Raw genomic sequence first — 21854 nt, forward strand, 5'->3', positions numbered from 1 at the left:
AGGGTTGCCATAGCAACGCCGCCCTTCGGCTACAAGCCACGCCCCTTCACGCTGCTCACGCCCACATCCAGCCCATAAAAAGCGAAGCGCTGATCACTAGCGCTGTCGCTCAGACTCTCTCGTGAGGCGGGAGACTTTTATGCTCGCTTATAACTGCTTTTAAAAACTTCATTTTAGCTTGTAATACTGTGTCACTTTGAATCTGAATTGTGTCAGTCACTGCTCGCACCTGATTCCGCCCAGCAGATTAATTGCTGATGCGGAGAGGGTTGCCATAGCAACGCCGCCCTTCGGCTACAAGCCACGCCCCTTCACGCTGCTCACGCCCACAGCCACCCTTCCATTTCTACTTACATGTACAGGAACCGGAAGGCAAGCTCGTCTGCGCTCGTCCGCGCCGAGGACGGGCCTAGGGCCACCCCCCCTGCATCAGCTTGCTCCCGGTCCAGCATTAACTCCCCACCACTATCTTACTCTTTCGCAGAACTCCTCACCATCAAATCCTATGTAGAGAAAGCCCACTCCATACCGTGCCTCAACTTTAACAACCATTGGATAGGACCGCTTAAATGTCCTACCTGCACAGAGAAGAGGCCTATACACCCCACACTTCCCCCCTGTTCAGTATCAGCAGCACTCATAAATGTGCGTTCTCTATCAAAACACAAAATTGAAATCGCCGATTTCATAGATGCGCATAATTTAGACATACGTATTTATCACCGAGACATGGGGAAACGAATCATCTGGCCCTGACTTCAGAGTCGCAACGCCTAGTAATTACTGTGTAAGTAGGTTAGACAGACTACTAAGGAAGGGCGGGGGAATAGCGATTATTCACAAGGACCACCTTAAACTTACTACTACAGAGACCAACCTCCCTGAATGCGAGGCTCTCCTTTTCGCCATAAGCCTCTCCAGTAAAACAACCTTTAAGGGCATGCTAATTTATCGCCCCCCAGGATCCAGAACGAAATTTCTCTCACTTTTAGACAAAGTCATTGAGATGTCAATGGGATCCCCTCAATTTACCATCTTGGGTGATTTCAATTTTCATCTTGAATCTCTTGAAGACCCCGATACTGTAACAATACTCGGGGACCTAGAGGCAGCTGGGCTGTCACAAATTGTCAAACTACCTACACATTTAGCAGGACACACCCTAGATGGTCTCTTCACGAACAACTCAGAGATCTCTATTACCAAGGTCCTCCCCTTAATTTGGACAGATCACTCTGCAATTTGCTTCTCTATTCCCATTAACACCAGTCCACGCCCCCAGATAAATTCTGGGCTCACGAATTTCAGAGACTGGAAGAATATCAATCTTGATCACCTGACCCAGATGATACATGACAGCCCGGGGCTAAATAAACAGGACCCCTCTGCAGCTTCGGATACCTACTTAAAAAATCTGAACGAAGCTTGTAACAAACTAGCACCCATAAGAACATTTCACCGGAACAGAAATCAACCATCAGCCCCTTGGTTTTCTGAATCTCTCAGATTACAGCGTCAGCATTGCAGAAACCTAGAAAGGCAGTGGCGTCGCCACTTCAATATCTCTGACAAACTGACCTACAAAAATGCCCTCTCCAATTATAAAAAACTCTTAACTGCTGAAAAATCCACCTACTACACCAAGCAAATTAATGAGGCTAAAAACTCTCCTGGGAAACTATTCCAGGTGGTAACATATCTCTCCAATCCTCTGTTACCCCGGTCAGAGGGATCACAGGCTCTTGCAGACGCACTGGCTACATTCTTTAAGGACAAGGTCAGTGCTATTTTTTCCACCTTTTCGCCTGACCCTTCTCTACCTTCTACCAAACCATCTACCCCAGATAAAACCCCGAAATTTGTAGCCTTTGAAAACACCACGGTAGAAGCCATCCAGCCCTTGATCGTCCAAACCAAATCCGGCTCACCTTTGGACCCATGCCCTCCAAACGTTCTCAACCGCATTTCAGAAACCATTGCCCCTCCACTAACTACTATCTGCAATGCAATGTTTACATCCGGCACCTACCCCTCAGTATGGAAGGAAGCCATTATCAAGCCTTTAATCAAAAAGCCCACTCTAGACCCTTCCCTGCCAGCCAGCTATAGGCCCATCTCATGCCTCCCATTCCCGGCTAAGATTTTTGAAAAAATCATGAATCTCCAGTTGTCAACCTTTATTCACAACAACAACCTACTGGATGACACCCAGTTTGGGTTCCGCCAGGGACACGGCACGGAGACTGCGCTCCTGAAAGCTGCGGACGAGATACGGTCCACTATGGACAATGGAGGAGCCGCAATCCTAATACTCTTAGACTTGTCCGCCGCCTTCGACACGGTCGATCACGTTACCTTGATCGACCGTGTCGCAGCTATAGGGATAAGAGGCAAAGCTAAGGAGCTTCTCGCCTCATTTTTGTCAAACCGCTCACAATCTGTGAAGCTGGGCCAATACACCTCCCAGACCTTTTCTCTGCCTTGTGGTGTACCCCAGGGATCCTCGCTAAGCCCGACACTGTTCAATATATACGTGTCGGACTTGGCGAGGGTCATCAAATCTCACGGAATCCTCCTCACCACATACGCTGACGACACCCAGCTGGTGTTGTCCATATACGACGATGGTTCCGCTGTAGCTGCGAATTTCCTATCCGGAATGAATGCGATAAGCTCCTGGATGTCATCAAACTGTCTGAAGCTTAACTCTGATAAGACAGAGGTGATGACATTCGGGAGACTACAGCCGTCCTGGTCTCCACAATGGTGGCCACACCAGATGGGACATCCTCCGGATCCGGTATCTAAAGTGCGAAATCTGGGGGTTGTCTTTGACAACAAGCTGTCATTCCAGCAGCACGCCAATTCTGTGGTTTCCTCATCTTTCTTCATTCTAAAAAGGATCAAAAAACGTATTCCCTATCTACCATCATCTGCAGGCAAAACATTAGTCAGTACATTAGTTTTCTCTAAAACTGACTACTGCAATGCCCTATTTCTAAATGCACAACAAAAGGTCCTAAATAAATTGCAGACAGTGCAAAATGCAGCGGCTAGGACCCTGCTATCTATTCCCAAATTTGCACCTGTCTCCCCCTACATCCGACAGCTACACTGGCTGCCTTTGAGGAGCCGCATTAAATTTAAAGCGTTATGTATAGCTTACAAGGCTATCCACAATCATGGACCGCTATACTTAAGACAAGCCTTTCGCCCGCTTGAACATCCCAGGGCACTACGCTCATCCTCGGCTCACTTGCTAATAGTCCCCCGTACTAGGAGGGTCAACTGGGGAGACAAACGCTTCACGGTTGGCACAGCCAAATTATGGAACACATTACCCCTCCACATCAAATGTGCTCCAACCCTGCTCAACTTCAGAAAAAATCTGAAAACTTGGCTGTTCTCAGCCTAAAATCTCACCCTCCTGCCAGAGAGTCTAGCAACTTAGCGCCGAGACACCTTCGGGTATTTGCGTGCTCTAAAAATCGATAAAATAAATAAATAAATAAATAAATTCTCCAAGAGGAAACATTGTACAGTAATAAAGTCATTGTTTCTCCATTCTATTTTACACTTTTGCTGTGCTCGCAGCAAGAGGGGCAACGCTCCTCCACCCAGATTGAAAAGTCACCGCCACAGGAGAATAATGAGCTGGAGATGGCTTTTACATCAGCACATCTAACTGCCCCAATGTCACCACTGAGTCACTTGCACCAGATAATGCCTTCACATGCATAGACCTACACTGGATGCATCCTTGTTATGAAAACATTTGGCCACACACATGACACTTCACTGGAAATCACCTCTAGACAGATGAGGGAGGTATTACTTCCTGGAAAAGAACACCAAGGCGCACCCCATCATACTCCACATAGTGCACTCCTCCTGCTATGCTTAACCCAGGTTTGCGGCAAAAGCAAATCAGTCTGAAATTGTCCTGTGACCACATATCTCCTACCTTCAGCAGATTCTGATGAATGCAGAAGCTGAGAATAAATACTAAAGACACTGCCAAGAAGACGCCCCTCTTTAAGGTCAGTGCTGCTGGTGGGAACATCTTAGTGCCCTGTGGAGGAAAACAAAAAGAACAAAGTGTTAAAGAAAATGGAATGAGATCTTTTCTCACCTTACATCAAGCATAACAGTTTTTTTAATGTAAAGTATGATATTATTGCCATACTGATCCATAATGTCACATTAGTCTTGGGATGTTTCTGTGATTTTCTAGGGTTTATTTTTTTCTTAAAGTAAGATGGTATTCCTCAAGCCCTAGCAGGGTGCCCCCCACCTGCCACACACGGCCTTCCTGCTGGTGACCTACTTCCCACATTCACCTTCCCCACATGTTTTTCTAATATATTTCTGGTCCCCTGGGGTTCCCTCAAGACTCCCAGGGGGTTGCACTGACCCCCCCAGTTTTTTTAAATGTTGGGTCCAAGGGAATTCCTCAAGGACCCCCCAACAAGGGGTAAGGGTCTCAGGGTACCCCCGCCCTCCCACTTATATTGTACTTTTGAACACCAGGGGCCCGATTCACAGAACTAACTTAAGACAAAATCCTAAACTTACTACTTTTGGTATTCACAGAAGTTAGGATTTTGTCTTAAGTTTGTCTTAAGACAGACTTAAGACAGACTTAAGACAACATCCTAACTTAAGTCTGTCTTAAGTCTGTCTTAAGTCCGTCTTAAGACAAACTTAAGACAAAGGGGCATATTACCAAGCAATAGCGATAATTATCGCTATTGCTTGGTTAGAGACAAACATTTACCGCTGAGCTGCGGCGATTTTTATCGCAGATAAACCTTGGTATTACCAAGGTTTATCGCAAATGCGATAAAAAACGGCCGCAATGCATGAATATCGCTGAAAAGTCCGCGATATTCATGCATTACCGAGCTAATGCTCTTAGCCATGTTATCCACCTCCCATTGGATAACATGGCTAAGAACTGCTCAGGGCAGGTGTTAGCTTTTGGAGATATTCGCGCTTAGCGCGAATATCTCCAAAAGTTGGCAATAGGAGATAGCGATGTTAGCGACTGTTTCCAGTCGCTAACATCTTGGCACGCCCACTTTGCATGTCATTAGTGATAAATATCACTGACATGCAGTGGGGCCTAAGATGGTCGCTATCTCCTACTAGCTGTTGCTAACTGGTGTTAGCGACAGCTTGGTAATAGGGAGATAATTCTATCTCCGCTTTCTTGGCTTTTAAAGCCAAAAAAGCGGAGATAAACACCCTTGATAATATGCCCCACAATCCTTACTTATGTGAATCCCAAAAGTAGTAAGTTTAGGATTTTGTCTTAAGTTAGTTCTGTGAAATGGGCCCTAAGTCCCCGTGTGCTGTAATGGCGGCACTGCCTAATCCCTCACATATTACATCAGCTATGACATATTCTATGGCATCATAATTAACATCACTGCAAAATTGAAAATCACACCATTCATGACAACACTGGCTGGGAAGTTATCCTTACTTTAGTGTATCAGTTATAGGTCCTTGTGTTAACTACAACTGGTAAATTTCCGTGGCTTTGTAAGTTTAATGTAGTATGTTTTAACTGACATTTGCATCTAACTGGAAGGCTTCTTTCACCTTTTGTTTGTTTTTTCATGACATTTCTAATGATTTTTCATGTAACGTAATATATCATTACAATTCCTAACTATAATGTCCCTATAATCTTTGACATTTTGCAGCACAATATTAAGCTTTTAGCAACATTTTTGTGCCACTTTATTTAATTACCATTCATTAGTTTTGCATGGTATTGTTTTGGATTTTAAGTTTATAGTTTGAGTCGCCCTAGTAGAAGACATATTAAAACTCCGCAATCTATAGTATAGGTAACTATAACTTGTGGCCCGCCATGCACAGTGTTGTCATCACTGATTTGATTGTAAATGGGGCACTGATTCATCAATTATGCCATAGAAGATGTCATGAGAGATGTACTATGTGGGGTAATAAGCAGTGCATGGCACGGGCAAAAATAATAGTTACCGTAGGGCGCCAGTTATGGTACCTGAGGAAACTATAACTGGTAACTATCAGTAGTTTTGCACATTTTCACCTAACTATAGCATCCCTTTAATCTTCGTTTTTTTCTGTGAATTTCTAAGGTTTTGTAATGCAAAATACAACATAATTAATATACCCAGCTATAGCATCACTTTAACATTTGTTTTATATTTTCAGTGAATTTCTATTTTTTTTATGTAGGGTGATATTTTATTGCTATACATAAAGCCAACCTCTCCCCCCACCACCTACCACACGGCCTTTTAGCCTTGTGCGGCCGTGGTTTTGGCTGCAGGGTCCGACTGCAGCCGGAAACATAAGGGCAAACCCCCTCTTTCACCCTCAGCACCCAACTCCCTCTCATCCTCCTCTCCCTCTGCACCCAAACCCCTATAAATAAAGCAGATGTATCATCTTTCTCCCAAAATCACCCATAATTGTAATCAAATGTATACTTCAATAAAACACACAAAGAAATGTTTTATTCATATTGATTACTTAAAAACATGATAAAGTAAAAGGTTTTGTTAAACTACCTATCTGTGACTCTTTAATTTTACATATTTTTTATTATTACATTTTGAGGGTCAGAAATGTGAAAGCAATGAGTCAGATATATATTGCTTTAAAAATGTACGTACATATATATCAAGGCTATGGCCGAAACACGTTGGTGTGGACATACTTTGTGAATAAACCAGCATTATAAATCCAGGAGTGTCCGTGATATCCTTAACTTGTGGACTGTGTTATTTTGAGCATCCCCAGCCTTACACAGACCTCAGCTCCCTTTCTCCCCTGAACCTCTGGACTCCTGCTTCTATTGTGTATATATGTATATGTATATATATATATATTCCATTCACTCCGTCCGACGCTCCTGCATCTCAGTCACTCTGCTTAGACCTTCAAGACGAACAAGTCAAACCCAGTTCTGGTGCGTAATCAGTGTTTTATTCCTTTGAACAGAATAACACCCAGCAAGCCCGCATGACGCGTTTCGCCTCTAGCCAGAGGCTTGATCACATGATACATGCTGCAAGTGATGAGGGTACTTGTTGAGCCCAGAAAAGGGGGTGGCGCCAGATGGTCATAGCCTATCCCTCTTAACCCTATGTTGTTATACCTTTGTATGTGTTTTAACTGGTTCATTTTGTGTTGAATGAATGGCACAGTGCCATGATTCCAATACATTGAAAATTGGAATGTGCAACATATAAACTGTGCAAAATATGCAATACAATAATTTAACATATTACATATATTATTGCATTCTTTGATAATCAAGGGAAAAACATATACAATGTATAGAATTATATATTCTTATTTACAATAAAAGACAAAGTGTCTGAATTCATTAAAAAAACCTCTGATTAGGAAATGCAACTAAGCAACCGTTATTATGTGCAAGTTTCAACAATATAAATATAGTTCTGTAAAAACTCAATAAATATTGTATTAAAACATTGATTCATCTAAATACCCAGTTAAAACACGAGTTTCATAATGGGGTATACAAAAGTTATTCTCCAAACTAATTCATATAGGCTCAAATTTTGTTTAAAAGTACTCATCGTGAACCCCAACCATAAAGTGCTGAATAGTGCAAATATGTGTTTGTTAAATCATAAAATAAATTATAAAATCATGGAAGGATGTGGAAGGAGATTGTTGTTCATTTCTGTTGGTCCTCACACCACAATAGATGTAATCTGCTAAACCATCCTATCCGATAATGTTCAGTAAACCCTTATGCGTTTTTTATATATACATTTTTTCCCCTTGGAGATGCTTAGTTAGGGTGCAAAAAATTGTTATTAATTAACGTCAGGTATACTTCAATTACAGAACTAGAGGCACGTGTGTAAATCTTCACTTGCATTCAGACCCTGCGGGGTCTTACTGTCCAGTTCTATTATATACCGAGTCTCCAATAACCGGAGTTTAGCATCTCTATCACCCCCTCTCTTAAGTGGCATAACACAGTCAATGGCATAATATTGTAAAACTGATGGATCACTGTTGTGTAGGCTTTCAAAGTGGCGGGCCATCGGGTTTGATTGGTCTTTTCCCACGATGGCCCGGATGTGCTGCAATATCCGCTTGTGTACCGGCAGGCGGGCCTACCCACATACCTGAGTTCACAGGGGCATTGCAGCACATAGACTGCTAATTCAGTCTTGCATGTCATGCGCTTTTTGATCTGTACAGGCTTATCTTTGAATGGCACTGTATAGTGGGTTTTATTGCACCCCTGTCTACATGCCTTGCAGACTGTGCATTTCTTAAATCCTCCACCAAGGACCCACAATGTATCCGATACCGGCTTCTCAAGTAAATTACTTACTAGCTTGTCCGCCATGGACACGGATTTTCTAAATGTTATATTAGGCTTACTTTTGATGTATTTGCCAATAACAGCGTCCCCTGGTATCAGATTCCAATTTTTGTAGAAAATCCGCCGGATTTCCTTGTGCTGCTTGCTATATGTAGTGATAACTCTGGGCATGATTTTTGTATCCGTTTCTGGTAGTACGCTAGGTTTAACTTTCACAGCGAGTGCTTCTTCCCTAGTTATAGATGCTGATTGGTTAATTGCCCGCTGGATGACTGTAGCAGAATAGCCTCGGACAAGAAACGTGCCTTACTCTCCTCCTGAGCTTTTTGGCAGTCTGCATCAGTGCTACTTATCCGCATGATCCGTAGCATTTCCCCAAAGGGAATACTGCTGATCAGGTGTTGAGGATGCTGGCTGGAAGCGTGTAATACAGTGTTCCCAGCTGTGGGCTTTCTGTGCATCCTCGTAGCCAGACCAGTATCATTTATATACACCTCTGTGTCAAGAAACACCACTGACTTAGCGTCAATATGTGACGTGAATTATAGATTGAGGCTGTTCTTGTTTAATTCCTCTCCAAATTCATGAGCCTTCGTCAATGACCCCCGCCATACCATAAATAGATCGTCAATATATCTTAAGTAAATGGGTACATGTTCCTGCATAGTTGCCCGCAGAAGGCCCCCGAGGACCTGTTCCTCCCAAAGTCCCATGTGAAGACATGCCAGACTCAGGGAGAAGCAGGCCCCCATAGCAACCCCTCTAACCTGCTGGTATATTTGGTTATTGAACACAAAATAGTTCTGTTCTAAACATGTTTAGATCATTGACAACAACATCCTGTTATGTGCAGAGAAGTTCATTGCTCTCTTGTTTAGGTAAAATTCTACTGCCTTCATACCATCAGAGTGTTTAATTGATGTATATAGCGAAGCTACATCAAATGGTATTGATAAGTTTTCTATTGCCACCTCTGATCCCCATGGTTGATTTGGGGATCAGAGGTGGCAATAGAAAACTTGCGTTGCGCAAGTTAGAATCAAGGTATATAATTGACTTTCAATGTATGAACCCGATAGGCCTTAATTCAAATGAGGAATTAGCGGTACACCTTGCATAATGAAATGATGAAACTTTGTAGATTTAATGATAATTATCTGCAGCCTGTTTTTCAGTAATTTTAATGTATGTTTTTAACTTTAGGTGATGGTTGGTAACCTTGGACATTTGTGGCCCTTGCTACGCTACGCTGAAATATTGAAAAAAGCATGAAATATCTCATTGAGACAACTCTGGCAAAATGCACAGTAGGGGTTTACCTATCAAGAATCGCCCACTTGGGCCTCTGATGTAAAATCATGTATTTAATTATTGTATTTAGAATTTATATATTTGAATCAGCTTATATGAACGCAAGGCGTGTTCAAAGTTTATGTAAAATGTTATTTGAGAAAATTTAGTTTGCCCACTTGGGCGTGATAACAACCTATTGACACAAAAAAATGGACTTGATTGTGCGTACGTTGAGTACGAGTGCTTCGAACTTTATAGCACGAAAAAATCGTGCTGTGGAACTTAATCAGATATCATTTATAATGATGCACGTAAATGACATTGTAATTATTTAGTGGTTTGATTAACCAGCGTTCTATAATTATTGATGGAAACAGTTACAGAAATTATACTTTGATTTAAATGAAAAAATCTTTCTGTGCTACATTTAAAAATCTATGTTACAGTCAAATTGTAATTATCATCTCACAAATGATTGAATGATCACCCGAATGGAGATTTTATAACAAATCATGCAATGTTTAAATGTCGAAAGAAACATAACAAAATGGCGGCCATATGTTTTACATTGTTACTTCACTTATGTGGTGTAAGTCCCATCTCTATGTTGAATGTGGGATAAATATGGGTGCACACATCAAAACGGCTGAAACGTGATCAAGCCGTAAGGTGAAACGCGTTGTTTCCTGCCTAATAAATTTTGCGCACAAGAACAACTCCAGGTGTCCGAGTACGTGTGTTCTAACGAAGGAAGTTCTTTTCTTGGATATATATATATATATATATATAGAGGCAGTTTTAAAAGCACACCCTGTCTCAGGTTTCCACACAGTTCCTTTGCATTGCGTCACATTAATAGGCTTCAGGTGTGCCTTTTCCAGTTAATCCGGTAAAACATTAAAGTGCATGCTGGAGCTCGTGGTTTTCATGGCCTGCTATTTACCAAGGGTGGCTGCATGCTTGTTAAAACAATTTACATGGACCAATTCTTGCCCTCCAGTGGGAGCCTCTGCCTCTGATGAAGAGATACTCGAAACGCGTCAGGCAGAGTGCTGGAACTGTTTAACTTACCTGCATGCCATACTCACCTGTACCGAAGATTAAAGGTTAAGAGGTGAACCTTCCTGCAGTTTGTGTGCTTTCCTGCTTGTGTGGTGACCTCAAGAGAGTGATATATAAGCGGCAGCCCAGCCGTTGGGAGAGCACCACCCTGTGAACACTGGGGGCCGCTGAGGATTCAGATACACCCGTCCCATGAAGGGACAGCAGGCACAGGATAAAGACGAGCAGGCAAGGGGGGGGCTCATGCAGAGCCTTGAATACAACAGATATAAAAAGTGCTTAGATTCACAAAGGAATAACGGACTATATCTCCCATAAAGCACCAATATTGATGCGAGCATATCTATGGGGGTGCGTCCACCACTGCACATTTTCCACGCCACGCCTCTGATGAAGAGATACTCGAAACGCGTCAGGCAGAGCGCTGGAACTGTTTAACTTACCTGTATGCCAAACTCGCCTGTACCGAAGATTAAAGGTTAAGAGGTGAACCTTCCTGCTGTTTTTGTGCTTTCCTGCTTGTGTGGTGACCTCAAGAGCGTGATATATATATATATATATATATATATATATATGGCGTCAACCGTCCTCCCAAAGAAAGAACGAGGCAGGACCCGGAGGGGAACAGGTGAGACAGGCTTTATTGTTCAATACAACAGCAAGGGTGGCGGCAAATGCATTTCGGCGGGGTGTGCCTTCCTCAGTGCCCTACACCCGATGCAATCCTGTTGTTGCGTGATTTCCTGCTGCTTGAATGAAAATAGCGTAGGTCCGCCCCTCCCTGTGTCAATGCAGCACACCTGTGGCAGTTCGTGGTTAATCCTGAAACTACCACTCCCAGGATGCCACATGTTGAGAGCAGCCCAGGCCGGTGGAATAGGGAGGGAATGTAGTTGTAATCCCACAGCGGCACCTATGGCAGGATCCATGATGACAATGGCGAACTCACAAACAAACAAGTCCGCCCTCGAGTCCCCTCACTTCGCCTCAGCCCTTGCCTCATGGTGACAGTATGAGCAGCGGCTAGATTTGGCAATGCAAAAATGCCCAAACGAGGTGAAATACCTCTACTGTTCAGGGACCTCCGAAGCAGGGGCGGGTACCAGACAATCCAATCCATGGACATGAACACCGCTGTGAAGCAACGCCAGGTTTAGTCCAGACCCGGTATGTGGCGAGGGTACCTGCAATGTGCAAACTGGCAAGCACATATAGTTTATGGCGTCAACCGTCCTCCCAAAGAAAGAACGAGGCAGGACCCGGAGGGGAACAGGTGAGACAGGCTTTATTGTTCAATACATATATATATATATATATATATATATATATATATATATATATATATATATATATATATATATATACACACACACATAAAATACTTACTCTTTTTAGAAACACACAGTCACTGGATGATGTCATCAGTGATGCCATAAGTGACGTCATTTGAAAATGTCATCAGTGATGTCACTGACCATGTCATGAGTGATGTAATATGTGACATCATCAGCAGTACATTGCGGGGGCGTGAGTTATAGTTAACTCAGCTAACTATAACGGTCGAATTTCTCTAGTTTTGTACGAGTGAAATGTCAGCCTAACTATAACATCCCTGAAACCTGTGGTTTTTTCTGTGAAATTATAAGATTTTTTAAAATCCTAATTCCTAACTATAACATCCCTGGAACCTCTGTTTTTTTAGTGAATTTTTAAGGTTTTTAAAATGGTAATTCCTAACTATAACGTCCCTGAAACCTCTGTTCTTTTCAGTGAATTTCTACGATTTTTTAAATTCTAATTTCCAAAAATCCCAACCTAGGTAGGACATGTGCAGAAAGAAAAAGAAAGGCGCTGAAAGAAGCGAGCAAAGTGCAGAAAGAGGCAAGAGAAGTGCAGAAAGAGGAAGAAAGGTGCAGAAAGAAGCAAGAGAAATGCAGAAAGAGGCAACAGAAGTCCAGAAAGAGGATGAAAGGTGCAGAACGAAGCAAGAGAAGTGCAGGAAGAACAAACAGAGGTACAGAAAGAGGCCTACTTTGACTGCACCTTACAACAGACTCATACAAAGTAGCCTAATCACTAATCATTCTCCTAAGATGTCTTACCCCTCACTTTTCTCTTGAAGGTTTACTATTAATCGCCTGCTCAGAATGTTAGGCCTACCAAATATAAAACAGCAATCCTAAGCATATCACTGTTGTAAGTCTGACTAATTTTGTGAAGGTATGAATGCCTGTCTCTCCTTATACCTAGTGACATGTTATATAAAAATATACATACAAATACTTGAATACTTGTGTTTCAAACAGCCTACTCTATAAATATGTGTACAAAAAGGCGTTTGTATTTCTTTCGGCTCATAATACAGGCCACATGGGTATTCAATAGTATATTTGAGGGCCTCTATAACACCTATATACATAAGACATGTCCGCCGGTGCAACTGAAAGACAGAGCAGACCAGAGAACATTTAACCACCTATAGAAGAAGCTACCCACTTTTTAGACTACCATCTACAGATGCATAATACATAAACAAGTATATATATACCTCAGTCACAAGAGCACGCAGAACATTAAACTTGACAGCTTGCACTTCGCATTTGAGTACAGAAAGAGGTGAGAGAAGTACAGAAAGAAGCAACAGAAGTGCAGAAAAACTAAGAGAGATTCAGAAAGAGTAACAAATGTGCATACAGGCAAGAGACATGAAGAAAGAGGCAAGAGGGGTACAGAAAGAGGCAAGAGTGATACAGGAGAGAATGAGTGGAAAAAGAGGCAACATAGGTGCAGAAAGAAGCAAGAGAGGTGCAGAAGGAGGCAAATGAACTGCAGAAAGAGGCAGGAGAGTTGCATAAAGAGGAGAGAGGGGTGCGGAAAGAGGCAAGAGGGGTGCAGACAGTGGCAAGAGAGGTACAGAAAGAAGCAATAGTGGGGCAGAAAAAGCAAGAGAAGGGCAGAAAGAGGCAACAGTGGTGCAGAAAGAGGCAAGGGAACTGAAGACAAAGGCAAGAGAATTGCAGAAAGAGGCAAGAGAGGCACAGAAACAGACAAGTGAGGTGAAGAAATAAGTAACAGAGGTGCAGAAAGAGGCACGAGAGGTGCAGAAACAGGCAAGAGAAGTACAGGAAGAGGCAAGAGAAATATTGAAAGAAGCAACAGGGATATAGAAAGAAGCAATAGAAGTGATAAAAGAGACAAGAGAGTTGGAGAAAGAAACAAGAGATGTGCAAAAAAGCAAGAGAAGTGCAAAAAGAGGCAGGTGAGGTACAGAAAGAGGCAGAAGTACAGAAAGAGGCTAGAAAAATACAGAAAGAGGCAAGAGAGTTGCAGAAACAGGCAGAAGAGGTGCAAGACAATCGAATAGGGGTTCAGACAGAGGTAAGAGAAGTGAAGAAAGAGGGATGAGCGGTGCAGAAAGAGGCAAGAGAGGTGCAGAAAGAAGCAAGAGCAGTGCAGAATGAACCAACAGAGGTGCAAAAAGGGGCAAGAGAAATGCAGAAATAAGAAAAATAGGTACAGAAAGAGGCAAGAGAACTATAGAAAGGGGCAAGAGAGGTGCATAAAGAGGGAAGGAGGGTACAGAACAAGGCACGAGGAGTACAGAAAAAAGCAAGAGAGGTGCAGAGAAGAGCAAGAGAAGTACAGAAAGAGGCAACAAAAGTGCAGGAAGGGGCAAAAGTAGTACTGAATGAAGCAACAGAGGTATAGAAATAAGAAATAGAAGTGATGAAAGAGATAAGAGATAAGAGATCTGCAAAAAGAAACAAGAGAGGTGTAGAAAAACAGCAAGAGAAGTGCCAAAAGAAGTACCGGAGGTGCAGAAAGAGGAATGAGGGGTGCAGAAAGAAGCAACAAAAGTGCAGAAAGAGGCAAGCGAACTGCAGAAAGAGGCAACAGAGGTGCAGAAAGAGGTAAGAGAACTGCAGAAAGAGGCAAGAGAACTGCAGAAGGAGGCACGAGAGGTGCAGAAACAGGCGGGTGAGGTGCAGAAAGAGGGGACAGGGGTGCAAAAAGAAGCAAGGGGATGAAGAAAGGAGCAAGTGAGGTAAAGAAAGAGGCAACAGAGGTGCAGAGAGAGGCAACAGAGGTGCAGAAAGAGGCAGGAGAGATGAAAAAATAGGCAAGAGATGTGTAGAAAGAGGCAAGAGAAGTATTGAAAGAAGCAACAGAGAAATAAAAAGAAGCAATAGAAGTGATAAAAGAGACATGAGAGTTGCAGAAAGAAACAAGAGAGGTACAGAAAAAAGCAAGAGAAGTGCAGAAAGAGGCAAGTGAGGTGCGGAAAGAGGAAAGGGATACAGAAAGAGGCAAGAGAAGTACAGAATGAAGCCAGAGCAGGGTAGAAAGAACCAACAGAGGTGCAGAAAGAGGCAACAGAGATGCAGAAAGAGGCAAGAGAACTGCAGAAAGAGGCAAGAGAACTGCAGAAGAAGGCAAGAGAGGTGGAGAAACAGGCAGGTGAGGTGCATAAAGAGTGAACGGGGTATAGAAAGAAGCAAGAGGATGAAGAAAGGAGCAAGTGAGGTGAAGAAAGAGGCAACAGAGGTGCAGAAAGAGGCAAGAGAGATGCAGAAACAGGCAAGAGAAGTACAGAAAGAGGCAAGAGAAGTACTGAAAGAAGCAACAGAGGCATAGAAAGAAGCAATAGAAATGATAAAAGAGACAAGAGAGTTGCAGAAAGAAACAAGAGAGGTGCAGAAAAAAGCAAGAGAAGTGCAGAAAGAGGCAAGTGAGGTGCAGAAAGAGGGGGGGTGCAGAAAGAGTCAAGAGAGGTGCAGAATGAAGCCAGAGCAGTACAGAAAGAACAAACAGAGCTGCAGAAAGAGGCAAGAGAGGTGCAGAAAGAGCCAACAGAGGTGCAGAGAGAGGGAAGAGGGGTGCACAGAGCAGCAAAAGAGGTACACAAAGTAGCAATAGAGGTGCAGAAAGGGGCAAGAGAAGTACTGAAAGAAGCAACAGAGTGATAGAAAAATGCAATAGTAGTGATGAAAGAGACAAGAGAGTTGCAGGAGAAATAAGAGATGTACAGAAAGAGGCAAGTGGGGTACAGAAAGAAGCAATAGAAGTACTAAAAGAAACAAGAGAGGTGCAGAAATAAATAAGAGAGGTGCAGAAAAAAGAGAAAAAAGTGAGGTGCAGAAAGAGGGGGGTGCAGAAAGAGTCAAGAGAGGTGCAGAATGAAGCCATAGCAGTACAGAAAGAACAAACAGAGCTGCAGAAAGAGGCAAGAGAGGTGCAGAAAGAGCCAACAGAGGTGCAGAGAGAGGGAAGAGGGGTGCACAGAGCAGCAAAAGAGGTACAAAAAGTAGCAATAGAGGTGCAGAAAGAAGCAAGAGAAGTGCACAAAGAACCAACAGATGTGCAGAAAGGGGCAAGAGAAGTACTGAAAGAAGCAACAGAGTGATAGAAAAATGCAATGGTAGTGATGAAAGAGACAAGAGAGTTGCAGGAGAAATAAGAGATGTACAGAAAGAGGCAAGTGGGGTACAGAAAGAAGCAAGAGAAGTACAGAAAGAAGCAAGAGAACTGCAGAGAGAGGCAAGAGATGTACAGAAACAGGCAGTTCAGGTGCAGAAAGAGGCAACAGGGATGCAGAAAGAAGCAAGAGGGGTGAAGAAAGGAGCAAGTGGGGTGAAGAAAGAGGCAATAGAGATGTAGAAACAGGCAAGATAAGTGCAGAAAGAGGCAGGAGAAGTACTGAAAGAAGCAATAGAAGTGCTAAAACAAAAGAAACAATAGAGGTGCAGAAATAAATAAGAGAGGTGCAGAAAAAAAAGAAAAAAGTGAGGTGCAGACAGAGGTGGGTGCAGAAAGAGTCAAGAGTGGTCGAGAAAGAGCAAACAGAGCTGCAGAAAGAGGCAAGAGTGGTCGAGAAAGAGGCAACTGAGGTGCAGAAAGAGGCAAGAGATGTGCAGAAAGAAGCAAGAGAAGTGTAGAAAGAAGTTAGAGAGGTGCAGATAGGGGTAAGAGAAGTACTGAAAGAAGCAACAGAGGTATTGAAAGAAGCATCAGTAGTGATGAAAGAGACAAGAGAGTTGCAGAAGAAACAAGAGATGTGCAGAAAGACGCAAGTGAGGTATAGAAATAGCGAAGTGGGGTGCATAGAGAAGCAATAGAGATGCACAAAGAAGCAGTAGAGGTGCAGAAAGAAGCAAAACAAGTAAAGGGAGCTATAAAATCAATCAGTATTGCAACTTTATGTTTTTATGCGGAGAGTTCAGCTGCTGAAAGCAACTGAGATATCAGTATGAAGCTCAAAAATGTGTGAGACTCATTATTTCACGTTCCCCAGTGTTATCAGGATCCTCACTAGCAGTAATATTGGGGCTAGAAAATAACATTGAACGGACCACCCACTGCTGGCACGTTTCCCAGGTCCATGCAGGACTAGTTAGGCCAGACCAGTTTTTTTATCTTACAATGCTGGAACTTGTAGTCCTATTTAACTTAGTATAAAACCAGGACTTTAAGTCCTAGAAGTCTAAGAAAAAATCAGGACTGACCTAACTAGTAACTCTTGGACCTGGGAAACTTGGCAGCTATGTGACGTTGTGGAATTGAGAAAGAAAAAAGTTTCATTTCTTGTACTTTTTATTGTTTCTCTATTCAGTATTTTGAAGACTTAGAAGAGTCTTCGAAATTGACATGTGCACTTTATTGGGGTGCTCTGTGTCTATTTAAGCTCTTTCTTCTGTAGTTCCAATCCCACTTAAAGCTGGAACCCACATGACGCACGATGGAGCCAACACAAGAAGGAGCCCACATAATGCAAGAAGGAGCAGACATGAGACAAGATGGAGCCCACATTACACACGATGGAGCCCCCGTGATGCAAGATGGAGCGGACATGATGCAAGATGAAGCACACGTGACGCGCGATGGAGCCAACACAAGATGGAGCGGAAATGATGCAAGATGCAGCGGACAAGATGCAAGATGGAGCGGACATGATGCAAGACAGAGCCGACATGATGCAAGATGCAGCGGACATGATGCAAGATGCAGCGGACATGATGCAAGATGGAGCGGACATGATGCAAGATGCAGCGGACATGATGCAAGATGGAGCGGACATGATACAAGATGGAGCGGACATGATGCAAGATGGAGCGGACATGATGCAGGATGGAGCCCACATGATTCAAGACTGAGCAAACGCAAGATGGAGCCCACATGACGCACGATGGAGCCCACGTGATGCAAGATGGAGCCCATGTGACGTAAGATGGAGTGGAAATGGCGCAAGATGAAGCACATGTGATGCAAGATGGGGCCCACGTGACGCAAGATGGAGCGGACATGATGCAAGAAGGAGCAGACATGATGCAAGATGGAGCGGACAGGATGCAAGATGGAGCGGACATGATGCAAGATGCAGCGGACATGATGCAAGATGGAGCGGACATGATACAAGATGGAGCGGACATGATGCAAGATGGAGCCCACGTGATGCAAGATGGAGCGGACATGATGCAAGATGGAGTGGACATGATGCAAGATGGAGCAGACAGGATGCAAGATGGAGCGGACATGATGCAAGATGAAGCACACGTGTTACAAGATGGAGCGGACATGATGCAGGATGCAGCGGACATGATGCAAGACATGATGCAAGATGGAGCGGACATGATGCAAGATGGAGCGGACATGATGCAAGATGCAGCGGACATGATGCAAGACATGATGCAAGATGCAGCGGACATGATGCAAGATGGAGCGGACATGATGCAAGATGCAGCGGACATGATGCAAGACATGATGCAAGATGGAGCGGACATGATGCAAGATGGAGCGGACATGATGCAAGATGCAGTGGACATGATGCAAGACATGATGCAAGATGCAGCGGACATGATGCAAGATGTAGTGGACATGGCGCAAGATGAAGGACATGATACAAGATGGAGTGGACATGATGCAAGATGTAGCGGACATGATACAAGATGGAGCGGACATGATGCAGGATGGAGCCCACGTGATGCAAGATGGAACGGACATGATGCAAGATGGAGCGGACATGATACAAGATGGAGCGGACATGATACAAGATGGAGCGGACATGACGCACGATGGAGCCCACGTGATGCAAGATGGAGCCCATGTGACGCAAGATGGAGTGGACATGGCGCAAGATGAAGCACGTGTGATGCAAGATGGAGCCCACGTGACGCAAGATGGAGCCCATGAATATGGAGCCTTCATGACGCAAGCTCCAGGAAGCAAGCCCGAGAGCTTGCTTTATTAGTCCCTTTGCTGTTTCCAGAGCATGTCCTCTTCCGTCTCCCGTTGATCAGACACCAGTTTACCCCAATGGGGAGGCTGATCTGGCTGACAGATTTGCCCTTTGGCTGCACAGGGGCAATGCCAGCCTGCCACCTGTGGGATGCTAGTTATGTTATGTTATGTTATGTTATGTTATTTATTTATTTCTATAGCGCACGGCTACTCAAAAAGAGTGTCCCGGCGCTTTAATGGAGAAAGAGACAATACTGCAACATAAGAAACATAACACCAAGATAAAAACTAACAGAAGAATGGGCCGGAGGTTCGCGGGAGACCGGCTACTGAGTGAACAGCCACGTTTTGAGGCCCTTCCTGAAAGCCAGTAGGCTGGTCGCTCCCCGTAGGGCCAGTGGTAAAGAGTTCCACAGCTGAGATGCCAGCAGTCCGAAAGAGCGGCCTCCAAGGCGCGCTTTCTTTACCCGGGGGACAACCGCAAGGTGCAAGGCTTCCGACCTTAGAGACCTGGTCGGAAGATAAAAGACCAGTCTCTTTTGGAGGTACTTGGCTCCCTCCTTGTGAAGGGCTTTGTAGGCCAAGGTCAGCGCCTTAAAGGCAATCCTCTTGCGGATAGGAAGCCAGTGTAACGTTGCCAACAAACCCGAGGCCCTGGAGCGCCTGCTAAGGCCAAAGACTGCCCTGGCAGCGGCATTCTGTGCCACTTGCAGCCGCTGCAACAAGTACTCTGGGAGGCCCAGGTAAAGAACGTTGGAATAATCCAACCTGGACCCGATCAGAGCCTGGACAGTCAGCGTCCTATGTTCCACGGATAACAGAGGAAGAAACCTCCGCAACATCCTGAGGATGCCAAAGCAAATGCCCGACACCCCCAGGATCTGGGATTTTAAGGAAAGCCTGTTATCCATCTTCACCCCCAGATTCTTAGCGACCTGAGAGGAGCAGGACGGAGGGAACATATCCCGTGGCCACCAGGTCTGCCAGTCTGGTTCTGTGTCGCACCCAAAGAAAAGAACTTCGGACTTGTCGGAATTGCACTTAAGGCTGTTTAGATGGAACCAGTGAAAAACAGCCCCAAGGCAATCCCGAATACTCTCCCCATCAAAGTCGCCTCCTCTCTTACAAGAGAAGAGGAGCTGGGTGTCATCCGCATAGGATACGATCTGGGCACCATGCGACTCCACCAGCGCCGCCAATGGGGTCATAATGATGTTAAAGAGGGTCGGGCTCAAAATAGAACCCTGAGGGACCCCGACTCCCAGAGGCGGCATCGCGGCGGAATCCGGCGGGGCCCAGATCGACTGCCGGCGGCCGGCTAGGAAAGAAGAAAACCAGTCGAACACCGTCCCCCGTAGGCCAATCTCGAAAAGTCTGGCGAGAAGACCATCATGGGGAACGGTGTCGAACGCCGCCGACAGATCTAACATCACCAGCATGACTTTGCCCCCAGAGTCCAGAGCCCCTTTAATGGTTTCCGAGACCTCCAGGAGCGCTGTCTCAGTACTGAGATGGGGACCAAAGCCCGATTGGGTGGCGTGCAGAATCTCATGAGATTCAAGAAAGTTGGAGAGCACGCCTTGGACGTGCTTTTCCAGAATCTTCGTGAGGGCCGGCAGCAGAGAGATGGGCCTATAATTAACCGGGGCCTTCGGATCTAGGCCAGATTTTTTAAGCAATGGAATCACCATCGCCTGCTTCCAGGCCTGCGGGACCACGCCGAGCCTCAGCGAAAGATTTAAGAGCGGATTAGCCAACGGGTTGATCACCTCCGCGACTTTCGCCAGAAATTTAGCAGGGCATGGGTCAAGAGGAGAACCCGATTTTAGATTGCCCATAAGAGCCAGAGAGTCCGGAGCAGAGATAGAAGGAAACACACTCAACGTCGCCCCTGGCCCGGCCTGTGGCAGTGTGGTAATGTCGGGTTCAGTCTGGCCCGCAGACACTGGTGCCAGGAATGACTCCTGAATGCGTTGGATCTTGCTCGTAAAAAAGTCAGCAAGGTCCGTGGCCCAGGTGCCAGATGGTTTTTGGTCCGAGGTGTTGGACCAAGGTGTGGTGAATTCTCTTACAATGGAGAAAATCTCCTTGCAAGAGTTGGACGCAGCATCAATTCTCCTGGCTAGATAAGCTTTTTTTTCCAGACGGATATCCCGGTGATAAGCCTTAACCACCGTTTTGTATGTCAACTTGGCGCCAGTGTCATATTGCGCCCGCCAGGCTCTTTCGGCTACCTTGCACTGCTGCCGCGTAGCCGACAGTGCAGCGGTAAACCAAGGTGCAGAGACCCGTTTCGGTGTCGGGCGAGATGTTACTTCCGGGGCAAGATCGTTTAGCCTATCCAATAGCCAGTCTTGCATGGTCTGCAGATCCCTGTCTAGATCACCCACAAGAGTGCGAGTAGAAAGGAGCGCCAAAGCATTAAGGGTGACTCTGGAGAAGAGGCTGCTGGGGAGGGGGCACAGGCCGTAGGACAGGTCCCAAGCAGTGGAGTCTTCAGAACCCACCCTTCCTTTCACAGGTTCAGCTGTGCCCGGGAAGGACAGTTCTGGAGGTGCGGTTACAGCCCACACAAGGGATATGTGAAATGCCCCCCTTCCTATATCTGCCCCCGATTACTATCTGGCATAAGCGAGGGCAGGCCCATCAGAGGGACCTCCTGGGACCACTGGTCGCTCCCAGGTGAGGGTCGGCGGAGGGGGTGGCAGGGATCGGGGAGGGACTGTAACCTCGAGGCCAGAAGGAGCGCAGCTGAGCCTGTGGAGAGGGACATGTGCTACTGCCGTCATGGCTGAGGGACAGACTCAAACTCCCTCTTTATGTAGGACACGCAGGTACTGCCATGTAATGTATTACCCCTTACCCATGTCCTTTTCAACTGCACCTTCCACTG

At 45.0% G+C, this 21854-nt stretch overlaps 1 protein-coding gene across 1 annotated transcript in view; it reads right to left on the reverse strand.

The window, feature by feature from the left end:
• LOC144780829 (NXPE family member 1-like) overlaps window positions 1-21854 on the reverse strand; it is a 164735-nt gene that overhangs the window by 76040 nt on the left and 66841 nt on the right. The window contains exon 3 of the mRNA XM_078659329.1: window positions 3965-4072. Coding sequence (XP_078515455.1) covers window positions 3965-4063 — 99 coding nt within the window. The 5' untranslated portion in view covers window positions 4064-4072. The remainder of the gene's footprint in view (window positions 1-3964; window positions 4073-21854) is intronic.

This window comes from Lissotriton helveticus, chromosome 9 (assembly GCF_964261635.1).
Source record: "Lissotriton helveticus chromosome 9, aLisHel1.1, whole genome shotgun sequence".
Classification (NCBI taxonomy): Eukaryota; Metazoa; Chordata; class Amphibia; order Caudata; family Salamandridae; genus Lissotriton; species Lissotriton helveticus.